At 41.7% G+C, this 15049-nt stretch overlaps 1 protein-coding gene across 5 annotated transcripts in view; it reads right to left on the bottom strand.

Moving 5' to 3' along the window:
* Positions 1-15049, bottom strand: part of LOC105465188 (oxysterol binding protein like 1A) — a 226096-nt gene that overhangs the window by 108618 nt on the left and 102429 nt on the right. For 3 of the 5 annotated variants that reach the window (XM_011713465.2, XM_071085524.1, XM_011713491.3), the window contains one exon: positions 13610-13716. In XM_011713465.2, the coding sequence (XP_011711767.1) occupies positions 13610-13716 (107 nt within the window). Of the gene's footprint in view, positions 1-1421; positions 1525-4388; positions 5010-13609; positions 13717-15049 lie in introns of those variants that run through there. The other 2 variants (XM_071085525.1, XM_011713493.3) reach the window with 2 other exon arrangements.

Here is a 15049-nt window from a genome sequence, read left to right as displayed (position 1 = left end):
TATGAATATCTTTATAATACATTTCAAAATTTAAAAGAATTCCTAAAAATATATAGCTTGTCAAAACTGACCCAAAAAGAAAAACTAAAATAATCCTAGAAACATTAAATATATGTAGTTAGTAGTTAAAAAAAAACTTTACAAAAAGATAAGGTGGTTTTATAAGAAATTTCTAAATCTTCAAGGAACAGATCATTTCAATTTTATACAAAACAGCAAAAGAAGGAATACTCCTAAACTCACTTTATGATGTCAGTATATATTAAACCCTGATGAGGACAGAACAAAAAAAGAAAATTACAGGTCAATCTCACTTATAAACAGACATACTAAAATCCAAAGGAAACCAAATTGAGAAGAATGTTAAAGATATACATCATAACCAAATTAGGTTTATTCCAAGTATATAAGGATGGCTGGCTTGGCACTGGAAAAAGTCCAAATATATCATTTACCAGCTTAGCAAATTTAAAAAACCATACCACCCTTTTAATAGACACCAAAGAACATCTGATAAAACTCAACATCCTTTAATGATAAAAAAAAAATTTCAACAATATATGAAAGGAAACTCTTTAATTCTGGTAAATGGTATTTGTTAAATACCATTCTTAACAGTGAATCATTAGAAGTTAGAGGTATGCCTTTTTGGTTTTTTTTTAATCAAGGATGAACATGAATTCCTACCATCTCAGCTTCTATGCAACATTGCCCTGAAGGCCCTAGCCAATAAATTAAGAATTACGAAAAGAAATGAAAGGCATAAGAACTGAAAAAAAGGAATAAAATTACAATAATCCACAGATTATGAATGTCTACAAAGTCTATCTTCATCATTTGTTTCCTCACCTCCCTCACATTTACTCCTTTGCATGCTGCAATCTGGTTTCTTATGTCAAGCTTCTTTTGTTTTTTTGTTTATTTTTTATTTTTGAGACAGGGTCTCACTCCGTCACCCAGGTTGGAATGTAGTGGTGCAATCTCGGCTCACTGCAACCTCCCCTTCCCAGGTCCAAGTGATCTTCCTACCTCAGCCTCCCAAGTAGCCAGAACCACAGGTGCCCACCACCATACTCAGCTAATTTTTTATATTTTTTTGGGAGAGACGGGGTTTCGCTTTGCTGCCGAGGCTCGTCTCAAATTCCTGGGCTCAGGGGATCCACCTGCTTCAGCCGCCCAAAGTGCTGGGATTACATGTGTGAGCCACCGCACCTGGCCCTATATGAAGCTTCTAAAACTTCTGTCATCAAAGATTTCAATGACCAGCCACCAAGGCACACATACACCTATATAACAAATCTGCATGTTCTGCACGTGTATCCCTTTTTTTTTGGTCTTGGTTTTTTAAGAATAAAAAAAAAAAAAAAAGATTTCAACGACCACCTGGCTACCAAATACAATGGACATACTTCATTTCTTACCTGTTCTCTGGGTGGCTTGCCTTCCTTGATCTCCCCTGTTCTAGAGTTCCTCCTGCCTCTCTGGCCACCTTTTCTCAGTCATCTCCACTGGCTCCCTTTCTTTCACTTGTCTTTTAAGTATCAGTATTCAATCTTTCTATTTCAAACTTGTTCAAGCGCCTTCTCCTAGGTGATATTATTCATTCCTTTGACCTCAATGACCATGTTTACTTAGGTGACTCCCAATGTTAATGATTCCCAAATTTTTATCAGACACCTAAGGACAACCTTACTTGAATATTAGCATGTCCAAAAGGCAACTCATCTTTCCACATTCCCTCAATTCCCTACCTTAATCACCTTCTATACAGTGTGACTTGTGCCATAAACCTGGGTGTCACTTAAAGTTCCACCTTCATTCCCCACATTCCCTGCAGTACCAGCTCCGATTCATGTTGTTTGTTTCTGAAGCATTTCTGCTCTGCATCCCCCTTTCCTTCTCCACAGTCACTAACTTGGTTCAGTCCCTGATTACCTCTCCTGAGTTCCTGCACCTGGTCGTCCTGTTTGCAGGCCTGTGTTCCTCTCTAATCCTTCTCATAAGGAGCAAATCTCATTAAATCTGATTAAAATCTTTCAGTGACTAACTGCCCAAGATAAGTTTCGAACTCTATAAGCATACGTTACAAAGTCCTTCAAAAGGACCCTGCTTCTATCTTTTAGACTGGACTTTATTCTTTCCCCTCATTCCAGTCTTAATGAAAGATTTGCTAAAATTTACCCTCTTCTATTGTTTCTGGGTATGTTGCACCTTCTGTAAGAATTTATTTCATCACCTGATGCCCGTATAAGTCAGATGACTAAACAGATTTTAGTCATCTAGTTTTACGAAGACAGACTGGTCTAGCAGTCTCTTATAAGGTAAACAATCTATAAATATTTATCAAATGACTCAAAAAAAGGTCACAGAAAGTAACAGACATCAAATCCTCAATGGACCATTATAAAAACGTATAGGGGTTACACCCTTAAGACTCTGAAGTTAAAATGAAAGGAAAATTATGTCTGCCTATATAACTCATGCAAAATTCATCAGCGTACAAGCCAGGCACTGCATTCTATATTAGGAATATGGTATGGAATAAGACAAATACAGTCACATGCAGATTACAGTCTTGGTACCATTGTGAGATACAAAAACTTATCAGGCTAGATCCTGAGTCACATCAAGCATAATAAGCCTAACACACACACACACACACACACACACACCATGCTAATTAAAACCTTATGCATTTTGTTCAGAAAGTCCCCAAAAGTTATCACAATGAAATCCAGCTTCAGTTTACATAAACTTCATTTTATTTATAACTTATGTCCTAGCTGCTTCCAAAATTAATTTACAGCTGTATCTCTGGACTATATATTAAAATAAACTGAAAATTTTAGGAATATATGTTGAATAATGTGGACTGAATAACAATTCTAAATTTCTATTTTTTAGAGGAATTAAAATATTTCTTATAATCCTCAGAAAGCTGATAAACAGTCATATATTTGAGTGCCAGAAGTAGTAAGTTTAGCCAACCTTTTTATAAAGAATGTAAATGATAAATGCCAAAAACTGTACATGGAGCTTAGATTATGATGTTGTATAAATATTTTCTCAGTTATGCACAATATTTAAACATGCTCATACTATTTATAAACTACCTTGAATATTAGTAAGACCTTTACTTTAATATGGAACACCTAACCGGCTTTTTTACTTCCCCCGCATTATGCAGGGCTCACAACTGGGGGCAAAGAAATTGTATGAGTCACTTTCACTATCAATACAATCTCCTAAATTTAACCTTTAAAGCGTTTCTAAAGAGGGGAGACTAGAGTCCAGAAACTATATTCAGGCTGATCCAAGTTCCTTTAAAACCCCAGTCTGGCAAAAGTAGCCCTGGGACAGAGGCTGAAATAGCTCCCTGGTCTTATGTTCAGATTAAATATCCACTAAACAGAAATTGAGTTACCTTGCCAAAGACATCAGCTTAGGGGCTAAAAATCAAATTTGACTTGGAGGGGAGATTAACTTCGGTGTGTCCTCAAAATGGAAAGTTTACATTTAGACACCCCCCACCTCGCCCCGTATTCCAGCCTACACATTATTCCACCAACACACATTTCAAGCATTTTTCTCCCTCAAAAAAGATTTCTGCTAAGCAATGCCTTAATTCAGTCTTTGAACCTAATTAAAATTAAGAAACTTTTAATAGCCTTAATAACTCAGAAAAGCTGTACTAAGCTCTTCCCTGGCATCTTCCTCTCCTTACCCTCTCTCCAAACCCAGAAAAATCCAGCACAACAGAAAGCACAAAACAACTAGCCACATGCTCTGAATGCTAGGAAACGTGATTCCCCACTGGTTTAGGCTACAAAGAAAGCCGATGAGTAATCAAAAATCCTTCATCAAAACATTAAAGTTAAAAGCCACCTCCCCATTCCCCAACACAAATAGAATTTCCCTTTCTCTCCTTAATCCGCTCATGCACTTCTCGTATTCTTGGAATTTCAGCGGCCTCTGAGCAGCGGATGGTAAGTTCATCTCAATGTCAGCCCAAGCAGAGCCACGCGAAAAATCACTAACTTGGAAGGTTATTTAGGACAATAATGTCTTTCACTGTCTTACTCCTCCCACTCCAGCCCTTCTTGACCTAATACCGATATTCAGCTGAAAAACACATCAGTCCACGGGCTTTTTCCCCAGGGGCTCTTCCTGCAGGATCCCGCACTGGGAAGAATAGGGTCTCCCGGCTGGTGCGCCCCTCCCTACGCGCCCGCGGCTGCACCCCACTCTGCACACACACGTCCAACTATTCTTGGATCTACTCACATCCCTGGATCAAGTCTGGCCGCCCTCCCCGATCCCTCCCCCGGCGTCCTCCGTGGCCCCAGGCTGCCCCGCAAAGCCACCGAGCTGCAAATACACCCACCTACCTGGGCCAGATCCGAGGACCGCGGCTGGCGCGCTCCACCCTGCGCTCCTCGCAAGCTCCAGCGTGAATGCGCCCGGCCTGCTCCTCCTCCTCCCCTCCAGTCGAGCCGAGCCGAGCCGATCCGGGAGGCGCGACCCAGGGCGGCCCGCAAGGTCTCCCTAAGTCACCTTCGCGCAGCCCGCCCCTGGCTCCGGCCGGGCAGCAGCGCCCGCCTTCCCCAGCGAGGTCGGGCAGAGGCGTTGCCCGCCAGCGGCACAGGACTCCCGCGCCGCGCCGCGCCGCGCCCGCCCGGGCTGCGGAGGTCCGCGCTACCCCCCAGCCGCCGCTGGCTCGGCCGCAGACCCGCCCTCCGAGGCTCGCAGGGAGTGCGCGGGCGGGCGGCGGCAAGGCCTGCGGCGGGCGGCTCTCTGCGCGCTGCGGCCGGGTCCGGGCCGCTCCTCCCCTTCCCCAGTGCCGCTGGCGGGCGGAGGCGCAGGTAGGGACCGCCGGGGAAGCCTGCACGGCCCTCCGAGGAGAGGTCGGGAACTGCTCCTTGGGCTCTGCGTGAGCGCCGCGCCGAGGCGCCTGCGAGGTCCTAGAGCGGCTGTGCGCTCGGCCCTCTCCTGGAGACACCGGCCCTGGCAACTTTTTTTTTTTTTCTTTTTCTTTTTTTTTTTTGTTTGCCAGCCCGCCCCTCGGGAGACTCTGGAAACCAAAGGAATCTTCTCTCCAGTCCTGCCTGTCACTTACTCAGGCTTATGCTGATGCGTTCACGTTTACGGTTCCAAAACCAAAGACTGAAAGGCAGTCTTCACATATTTATTGTTTATACCCTAGTTGGGACACTGAGCAACAAGGAAAACAACGGTATTAATCCTACTACCGTGAAATCTACTTAGGTAAAATTATTCCAGCCAGGCTTGAAGGGCAAAGGTTCAGAGGACAGGAAAACCCACCACCCAAATACCACACTTAAGTGGGATGTTCGGGTTAATGAAATTTATGGTTAACTGTAACACTCTGATGGAGGGAAAAAAATATTTTTGTTTCAACATGTTTCAAACCTTTCACCTTACTAAAGCATATAAATCTGTCCTCATACTTTAGTGAGTTCAGAGTAAAAATGAACAAAATTAAATATTTCTTGCACAAGATCCTAGGTACTTTAAGTCCCATTGTAATCGGTGGTAGCTGTAATTGCACTACAGACCTAGAATGTGTTAAAGACCATTCCAGGTCATGCTGGGAAAATTGGGAATGAATGTCAGTGAGGTTTCATGGCACCTTTGTTTTCATTTATTATTTATTTATGTATTTATTTATTTTGGCGACAGAGTCTTGCTCTGTCGCCCAGGCTGGAGTGCAGTGGCACAATCTCAGCTCACTGCAACCTCCACCTCCTGGGTTCAAGTGATTCTCATGCCTCAGCTTCCTGAGTAGCTGAGATTACAGGCCCGCGCACCACGCCCAGCTAACTTTTTGTATTTTTAGTAGAGACGGGGGGTTTGCTATGCTGGTCATGCTGGTCTCCAACTCCTGGCATCAAGTGATCCACCTGCCCCGGCCTCCCAAAGTGCTGGGATAACAGGTGTGAGCCACCACGCCCAGCCTCATGGCAGCTTTAAAAAGTCAGTTTATTTCTTTTTCTTTTCTCACTCGAAATAATAACAGTTACTGTATTTGGAAAAATCACATACGGAAAGAGGAGTTCCTGCTACAGAATCTCTCCCTACGCCCTGAAAATTAGAGAATAAACTCAGTTTATAAAAGTAGTGCTAGGTAGCAAAACAATGAACAACTAATTACCTTCTTGTTTTAAAAGGCAATCTGCATGGGCCCTAAATGTGTCAGGTACTGTACTGAAGCACCTCACATAAAATAACACATATATGCGCTCAATTTCAGATGTGGAAACAGAATTCCTAAACATATATTCATTTATTCAAGGTTGAGGTAGCAGAGTTTAGATCCAAATTGGTCTGATCCCAAAGCCTGAATCTTTTCCTTTGTACATTCGTTATTCATTCATTCGAATATTTATTCACCATCTACCACATGCCAAGTACCATGCTACAAAAATAACTAAGATACAGTTGCTTCCTTAGGGAGCTCCAGTTTGTGAATATATAATGATACAATGTGATAAATGCTATGACAGCCAGAAACTCATGGAGCAGCAGGGACACCTCACCTAGTTTTAAAGGGTGGAGCCTCGATGAGGAAATGGTTACAGTCATCCAACAGAGCAACCTTGAGAATTTATCTCACAGAACAGCAATGGGGAACAGTATGCTGGAGTCGGGGAAGGCAGAGCAAAGGGAGATAGGCAACCAAGACATAAAAAAATCACACTCGGCTGGGTGCAGTGGCTCACACCCATAATCCCAGCACATTGAGAGGCTGAGACAGGCAGATTGCTTGAGGTCAGGAGTTCTAGACCAGCCTGGCCAACATGGTGAAACCCTGTCTCTACTAAAATACAAAAATTAGCTGGGTGTGGTGGTGTGTGCCTGTAATCCCAGCTACTCGGGGGGCTGAGGCAGGAGAATTGCTGAAACCCAGGAGGCAGAGGTTGCAGTGAGCCAAGATTGTGCCACTGCACTCTAGCCTGGGCAACACAGCAAGACTCCTTCTTAAAAAAAAAAAAAAAAAAAAAAATTGACAGGACTTGAATCAAGATAGGGAGGAAGGAGGAGGATGAACCGAAGCCATTTCCCATGATCCTGGCCTGAATTACTGAATGGGTGGTGCAAGTCTATGAGTTGAATGGATAACTCAGTTTAAGACACATTGGTTTTGAAATGCTTCTGATGTAAGCATATGTAAATGTTCAAAAGGCAGCGGGATATACTAGATCACAACTTGGGAGAAGTCTGAAATGGAGACATCTGAGTCCTCAGGAAATTCTAGTTAAAGGAGTGGGTGAGATCATCCAGGGAGAATGTGAAGAGTAAGAAGGTCACTCACAGAAACCTAGGGAATACTAACATTTAATACATAGGCAGATGAAAAATGCTTTGGAAGGTGACTGAGGCCAGGTGTGGTGGCTCATGCCTGTAATCATAGCACTTTGGGAGGCCAAGGCGGGTGTATCACTTCGGGTCAGGAGTTTGAGACCAGCGTGGTTAACATGGTGAAACCCTATCTCTACTAAAATACAAAAAATTAGCTGGGTATGGTGGCATGCACCTGTAATCCCAGCTACTCAGGAGGCTGAGGCAGGAGAATTGCTTGAACCCGGGAGGCTGAAGTTGCAGTGAGCCAAGATGGCACCACTGCACTCCAGCCTGGGCAACAGAGTAAGACTCCATCTCAAAAGACAAAAAAAAAAGGTGACTGAGAGGGAGCTGCTACTGAGGAAGGAGAAGCCAAAAGAGGTGGCACTGTGGAAGCCACAGCGGAATTCCAAAAAACAGGAAGTAGTCACATGCCAGGCCCTTCAGAGGACAAGCAAGACAATTTTTAAATATCCTCTGGTTTAACAGTAAGGAAATACTGGCAAGAAAAGCTTCGGTGGACTTGCTGAAAATTAAGAAGTAGAAACAGAAAGTATCACATTTTCAAAATTGGAATTGGAAAAGGATGCAGGGAGATAGACAAAAGCTATAAATAAGGGGGTAGAGAATTCCAAAGAGAGGAGCTATTTTTTGAAGCAAGGTCCCCAGAGAAGCAGAATGTAAGGAGACAGATGCCTCCAGCAAAAGGCAAGAAGAAAGGATGAGAGCAGATGCAGATAAAAACCGGAGTGAAGGGTGGTAGGGAGTGGAGCCATATGCAGTGACTTCCTCATGTTTAACAAAGGAATTCTGCTCAGAGTGGAAATAGATCTGAGAGGACTACAGAGACAGAGGGCCAGAGAGGGGTGCAGGCCCAAAAGAGCTGTTAAGAACATTAGGAAACAAAAGATATCAGGGTCACAAAATGACTACAGGACTGCCCGACAGCACAGGAAATGAAATGAATGGAAGAGATCATGACTTTGTAGAGCTGTAAGTCCATATGAACGCATGATTTCTCTTCAAAGATAGCAGTGTCCGGTCCAAAGAAGCAGTACAGAATTCCAACCCTTCAGACAGTTCCAATGTAGGGTCTGAATCTTTCCATTATACCACAAAATTAATCCCACTCTCTTTTTTTTTCCTCTTGAGACGGAGTCTCGCTCTGTTGCCCAGGCTGGAGGGCAACGGTGCAATCTTGGCTCACTGCAATCTCTGCCTCCTGGGTTCAAGTGATTCTCCTGCCTCAGCCTCCCAAGTAGCTGGGATTACAAGGGGCCTGCCACCATGCCCGGCTAATTTTTTGCATTTTCAGTAGAGACAAGGTTTCACCATGTTGGTCAGATTGGTCTCGAACTCCTAACCTCGGGTGATCCACCTGCCTCAGCCTCCCAAAGTGCTGGGATTACAGGCATGAGCCACCGTGCCTGGCCAGCACCACTCTTATTCCAGGCATACAGTTGGGTCACAGCTCTTCAGCAGTCAGGAGATTTAACATGAAATATGTATAAAACACTTGATAAGTGAGCTTATACTAACTTTAAATGGGCAGTTCTTACCTTGGAAAAATTGGTATGACTAACATCAAGGAAGCTCGATAGTACACAAAATGAGGAGGGCATCCTCTGGCAAGGAAAACTACGAAACAAATATAATTCCAGAAACCAGTTTCTGGCATTTTGAATGGAACTCTCAGACCAGGCTAAGAAACACCCAGCACTCACATTCTGTTATACCGTTTCCAAGAAAACCACCCTAAAAACAGTATCTAGGTTTTTCTTCAGTAGGTCAACCACAAACTTTACAAAGTATTTTATATATTGCCATTTTCTCAACAGCATAAGCAGTTTTTTTGTTTGTTTTCTGTTTTGTTGAGACAGAGTTTCGCTCTTGTTGCCCAAGTTGGAGTGCAATGGCCCAATCTCGGCTCACTGCAACCTCCGCCTCCCGGGTTCAACAGATTCTCCTGCCTCAGCCTCCTGAGTAGCTGGGATTACAGGCGCATACCACCACACCCGGCTAATTTTTTGTATTTTTAGTAGAAACGGGGTTTCACCATGTTAGCCAGGCTGGTCTCGAACTCCTGACCTCAGGTGATCCACCCCCCTTCAGCCTCCCAAAGTGCTGGGATTACAGGCATCAGCCACTAGGCCGTAGCAGTTTTACTTACAAATAAAATCTTCCTACAATAATGCCTCATTTATTTACAGCTCCTATGAAAACCTCGATTATGTAGGTCATATCAGTACATCCTCAAATAAGCAAAAAAAAAACCCCACATACCACAGAAATAGAAGGCACGAAGGCCTGCACACACTGAAACCCCCCAAGATTCTCATAGAGAGCCAGTTTACTCTTACTGGACATAATTTGATGGAGTTTGGTTATCTGGTTTTCTTTTTAATAAATAGGAGATTAGAAAGAGTAAATCAGAAGGCATCAGTATTCTACTGCTAGAGGCAGGTACACAGTTAATTTGAAAAATCAAGAGAGGTAATTTTTAAAAACCTATAAAGAGCAAACAAGAGCTCAAAAAGCATTGGCAGGACCAGGCCATTTAGTAGAAAAACACAGACTCATATAAACATTAGCCCCTGAGGGCATCTCTGTATTAAGGCACAGAGTAATTATTGACATACAAAAGGCCAATCTTGAGACACCGAGAAAATGTAAAATTATGGCCTGACAAGGGCTTGTAAAAAAAAAAAAAATGAAAGAAACATAAAATTAAGTTGTAAAATTTTAGATTAAGAAGTAAATGTGGAACATTTAGAATAACAGCCATCAAAAAAGACTAGAATAAAAACAGCGTTGCTGCTGTGGGGGCTGGGGTCACTTACATCTACCGGATCCCTGTTTTGTGCCAGTCCCCACAGAGGTGTTTTACCAATATGATTGCATTTACTCTTCAAAACAATCCCTTTGGTTAGTCACCATCTTAAATAGGAGATTGTATTTTAAAACCGAGTCAAAGAGAGTCAATAGCAGAGCCAGGAATTAGAGCCAGGTCTGTAGGTCTTCAAAGCTTATGTCTGCTCTTTTAACAAAATTTCCAGATAAGAGAAATGTAATTTATAATGCCAGATAAATAAGGTATTACAGCACATAATTACACCACTCTGACCTCGATTACGCTATTAAATTCCTATGTTGTAATCCTTATGCATTTGAAAGACTAACTTTAGAAATGCCACTTACCTTTCAAATATTTTGCAGTGCCTTCTCACTGTTTATCTTATTGTTGAGAAGGAAATCCATGGATTCTAAGTGTTTCATGGAGTTGACATTTCATATAATTACTCAGAAGATATCTTAAATATATTCCAAAAGTTTGAAACATTAAATGCTAGTTACTAAACAGAATACTGTGTTCCACGCACTATGCTAACATACTCTATATATGTATCATTCATCTACATAGAGTTGATGCCCACACCCAACTCTGAGGTGTTTATTTTCATTTTACAGAAGCTTGTCCCACAGTTGGAGAAAAGTTAGAGAAAGACTGAGATTTAAGACAGGTCCATCAGACTTTCAGACCAGTGCTTCTAAAAGCTTGCTACATGGTTTCCCTTATTTAAAAGATGAACACAAGGTTCAGAGAAGTGAAGTAGCCGTGTCATTTAAATAACAAGGATGGAAACACAACAGGATCATTCCAATGATAGTGGTCAAATAAAAGTTCTTTAGACAATGCTACTTCCTCCCAAAACAAGGTAAATCCAATGTTACACACATAAAAGCTCCAAGGTACTATCAGAAAAGAGAGGCTACAAATGTTAATTAGTTAAGATCTTGAGATAACTGTTAACTTTTTATTCAGGGCTTACTTTGTGTCTGGTACTATGCTAAGTATTTTGCTTACATTATCTTATTTAATCCTCATGATAAATTTAAGAGGCTAAAAGAGGTCAGTTAGCCTAAACTTTAGGTTAACACTCTTGCACATCTAGATTTTTACAAAGAGAAAGAATTAGGCTATTTTTTAAGCAGATAGTTTAAAAAATAGAATAGGTTGATTGCTTCAGAAATTAAACATGCACCAACATAACATGTTACTTCCAGTCTAATGTTCAGCCTTAAAACCATACATCTCTAGAACGAAAAAGCTATCGATACATCCATTAGGTACCACATAAGAGACGTGAGTGAAATGTGGTTTTACAATGTACTAAATATGTCATGAATCCTATGATATCATATTTTTTTAATTTCAAAGATATTCTGAATGCAACCATCCTGGTCAGATTTATTTAGAACACTAAATCATCTGTTATTTAAATAAACTTGCACATGAAATTTGCAAACCACCAAAAATATAAGTGCTGAGGAGGGATATTTTCAAACAGTATTAAAAAATCAACCATTTGAAATGTTTAATGAACAATTATGTTTTCCTGTGATAGTTAATATAATTATATTAAAAGACTTTTGGTAAGTTTGTTTTAAATGATTATTATTTCCATATTTGTCTTATTTTCCAAATAAACTAATATGTGGAATTGGTGCTACATACAGCAAACACAGCATTTAAAAATTTGTATATGCTCGCCATGGTGGCTCATGCCTGTAATCCTAGCACTCTGAGAGGCCGAGTGGGCAAATGGCTTGCATCCAGCAGTTCAAGACCAACCTGGGCAACATAGAAAGGCCCATGTCTTTAAAAAAAAAAAAAAAAAAAAAAGCAAAAATTAGCTGGGCGTCATGGTGCAGGCCAGTAGTCCCAGCTACTTGTGAGGCTGAGGTGGGAGGATCACTTAAGCCCTGGAGGCAGAGGCTGCAGTGAGCCATGACTATGCCACTGCACTCCAGCCTGGGCAACCCAGTGAGACCCTGTGAAATTGTATATGAATTCATAAGGATCCCTTTCTAATCATGAGGAAATAAAATTTTAGATCTTTACTTATTAGAGGAAAATATATAAAAGCAATTTCATCTCTCTTTTTACTGAAACCTAATCTCTAACCAAAAGGTACAAGTAAACTAAAACAATAAGAAATTTCGTATCTTAATCTAAAATACTGAAGATTAGACATATATATAAAAATTAACAAAATAGAAAAGAAAGCCTATTGACACTTGACTTACATTGAAATCATAAAAATGAGGGGAAAAACAGCAAAACAAGAAAAATCCTAATTCTGGCAACTAAAACACATCTTTGTAACTTTTCAATCCTTTGAAAAAGAATCACTAATAGCTCAGCATACAACATACCACTCTTACTCATATTTGGTTTTCTTTTTTTTTTTTTTTTTGAAACAGGGTCTCACTCTGTCACCCAGGCTGGAGTACAGTAGCGCGATCTCGGCTCACTGCAGCCTCCACCTCCCGGGTTCAAGCGATTCTCTGGCTAATTTTTTTTTTTTTGAGACAGAGTCTACTCCATCACCCAGGCTGGAGTGCAGTGGTGCAATCTCAGCTTACTGCAACCTCCGCCTCCCAGGCTCAACTGATTCTCGTGCCTCAGCCTCCCAAGTAGCTGGATTACAGGTGTGCGCCACCATGCCTGGCTAATTTTTGTATTTTTAGTAGAGATGGGGTTTCATCATGTTGGCCAGACTGGTCTCGACTCCTGACCTCAAGTGATTGCTCGCCTCAGCCTCCCAAAGTGTTAAGATTACAGGCGTGAGCCACCGCACCTGGCCTAATTTTTGTATTTTTTGGTAGAGACGGGGTTTCATCATGTTGGACAGGCTGGTCTCGAACTCCTGACTTCAGGTGATCTGCCCACCTCAGCCTCCCAAAATGCTGGAATTACAGGCATGATCCACCATGCTCAGCCCTTACTCATATTTAGAAAAGCAAATGGCAAACTGTTGAAGGGTAAGAGAGTGAGGGGAAAGAACACAAAAAATACTTAATTCATTGAGCTTAGTTTACTTAGATAAGTATGATAGTACTCTATTTCCTAAATAAAAGTATTTTTTTAATGTAAAGACCTTCCGTTTCTAGAATATTTTCACATCTCTGTTATTGAAGTGTTACAACAATCCTGAGTTGATCAACTTTAAGTATACTTATTAAATATGGCTACATCAACAAATTCAAAAGATATGAACACAAGTTATTTCATCCTGCTTAATCAATAATAAATAAGTTCTAAATTTTGGTGACAAATGAAGCTTTCCTTTGTCAATACTAATATTTTCCCACCTTTGAACAATTTGAAAGCAATGACTTCATGGACAACCATGCATGCAACATCCAAACAATCATTTTATAAATTCAATTCTGAGCTACCTACCCTTTCTTGTTTAGTGAAGAGATTAAGGCAATCACTCAAAGCTACGCAAGTTTCTCTAGAAGCTTCTGAGACAACTTCAACTTTCTGAAGAAATGATGGAAACATTTCTATAAATAAAAGAATAAATACAGTGAGTGGGATTTTAAGGAATCTTAAGGTTAACTAAGAGCACAAAAATACTCTTATATCTATTAACCTCATCTTTCCATCTAGCTGTCTTAAGCAAAATATATATGTTTATTTTCTTTCTTTCTTTTTTTTTTCCTTGAGATGGAGTCAGCTCTGTTGCCCAGGCTGGAGTACAGTGGTACAATCTTGGCTCACTACAACCTCTGCCTCCTGGCTTCAAGCAATTCTTCTGCCTCAGCCTCCCGAGTAGTTGGGACTACAGGCGCGTACCACCACACCCAGCTAATTTTTGTATTTTTAGTAGAGACGGGGTTTCACCATATTGGCCAGGCTGACCTCGAACTCCTGACCTCGTGATCTGCCCACCTCAGTCTCCCCAAGTGCTGGGATTACAGGTGTAAGCCACTGCGCCCGACTTTTTTTTTTTTTTTTTTTTTTTTTTTTTGAGGCAGAGTCTCACTCTGTGGTCCAGGCTGGAGTACAGTGGAGTAATCTAGGCTTATCGTAACTCCACCTCCTGGGTTCAACAGATTTTCTTGCCTCAGCCTTCAGAGTAGATGGGACTACAGGCACACGCTATCATGCCTGGCTAATTTTTTTTTTTGTATTTTCAGTAGAGATGGGGTTTCACAACATTGGCCAGGCTGGTCTCGAACTCCTGACCTCAGATGATCCTCCCACCTCGGCCTCCCAAAGTGCTGGGATTACAGGCGTGAGCCACTGAGCCCAGCCGCATGTATTTCTTGGGCATCATTATTAAGCACACACTTTATTTAGGGCACATAAATTGGTACAGAAAAAGAAAGAATGAAGCCTTATCCTAGAAAGGTCTGTACCCTAAAACAGGAGTCCCCAAACCCGGGCTGCAGACCAGTACTGGTCTGTGGTCCTGCTAGGAACCCGGCAACACAGCAAGAGGTGAGCGGAGGGTGAGTGAGCATCACCACCTGAGCTCTGCCTCGTGTCAGATCAGTGGCAGCATTAGATTCTCACCAGAGCACGAACCCTATTGTGAACTGTGTATATGAGGGATTTAGGTCGCGGGCTCCTTATGAGAATCTAATGCCTGATGATCTGAGGTAGAACAGTTTGAGCCCAAAACCATCTCCCCAGCCCCACTCCCACCCTTACCCCCGAGTCCATGGAAACACTGTATTCCACAAAACCAGTCCCTGGTGCCAAAAATGTTGGGGAGCACTGCCCTACAAGAGGCACCAAGACAAAAAAAAAAGTTTATAGGAATTAAATAACAACGTAATGTTTAAGAAAAACAACTGACAAGAAGGACAGCACTCCTTATAAAACATTAAA

The sequence above is a fragment of the Macaca nemestrina genome, chromosome 19, assembly GCF_043159975.1.
Source record: "Macaca nemestrina isolate mMacNem1 chromosome 19, mMacNem.hap1, whole genome shotgun sequence".
Lineage (NCBI taxonomy): Eukaryota > Metazoa > Chordata > Mammalia > Primates > Cercopithecidae > Macaca > Macaca nemestrina.
Note: the sequence above shows the minus strand (reverse complement) of the source record. Positions and strands in the feature narration are given on the sequence as shown.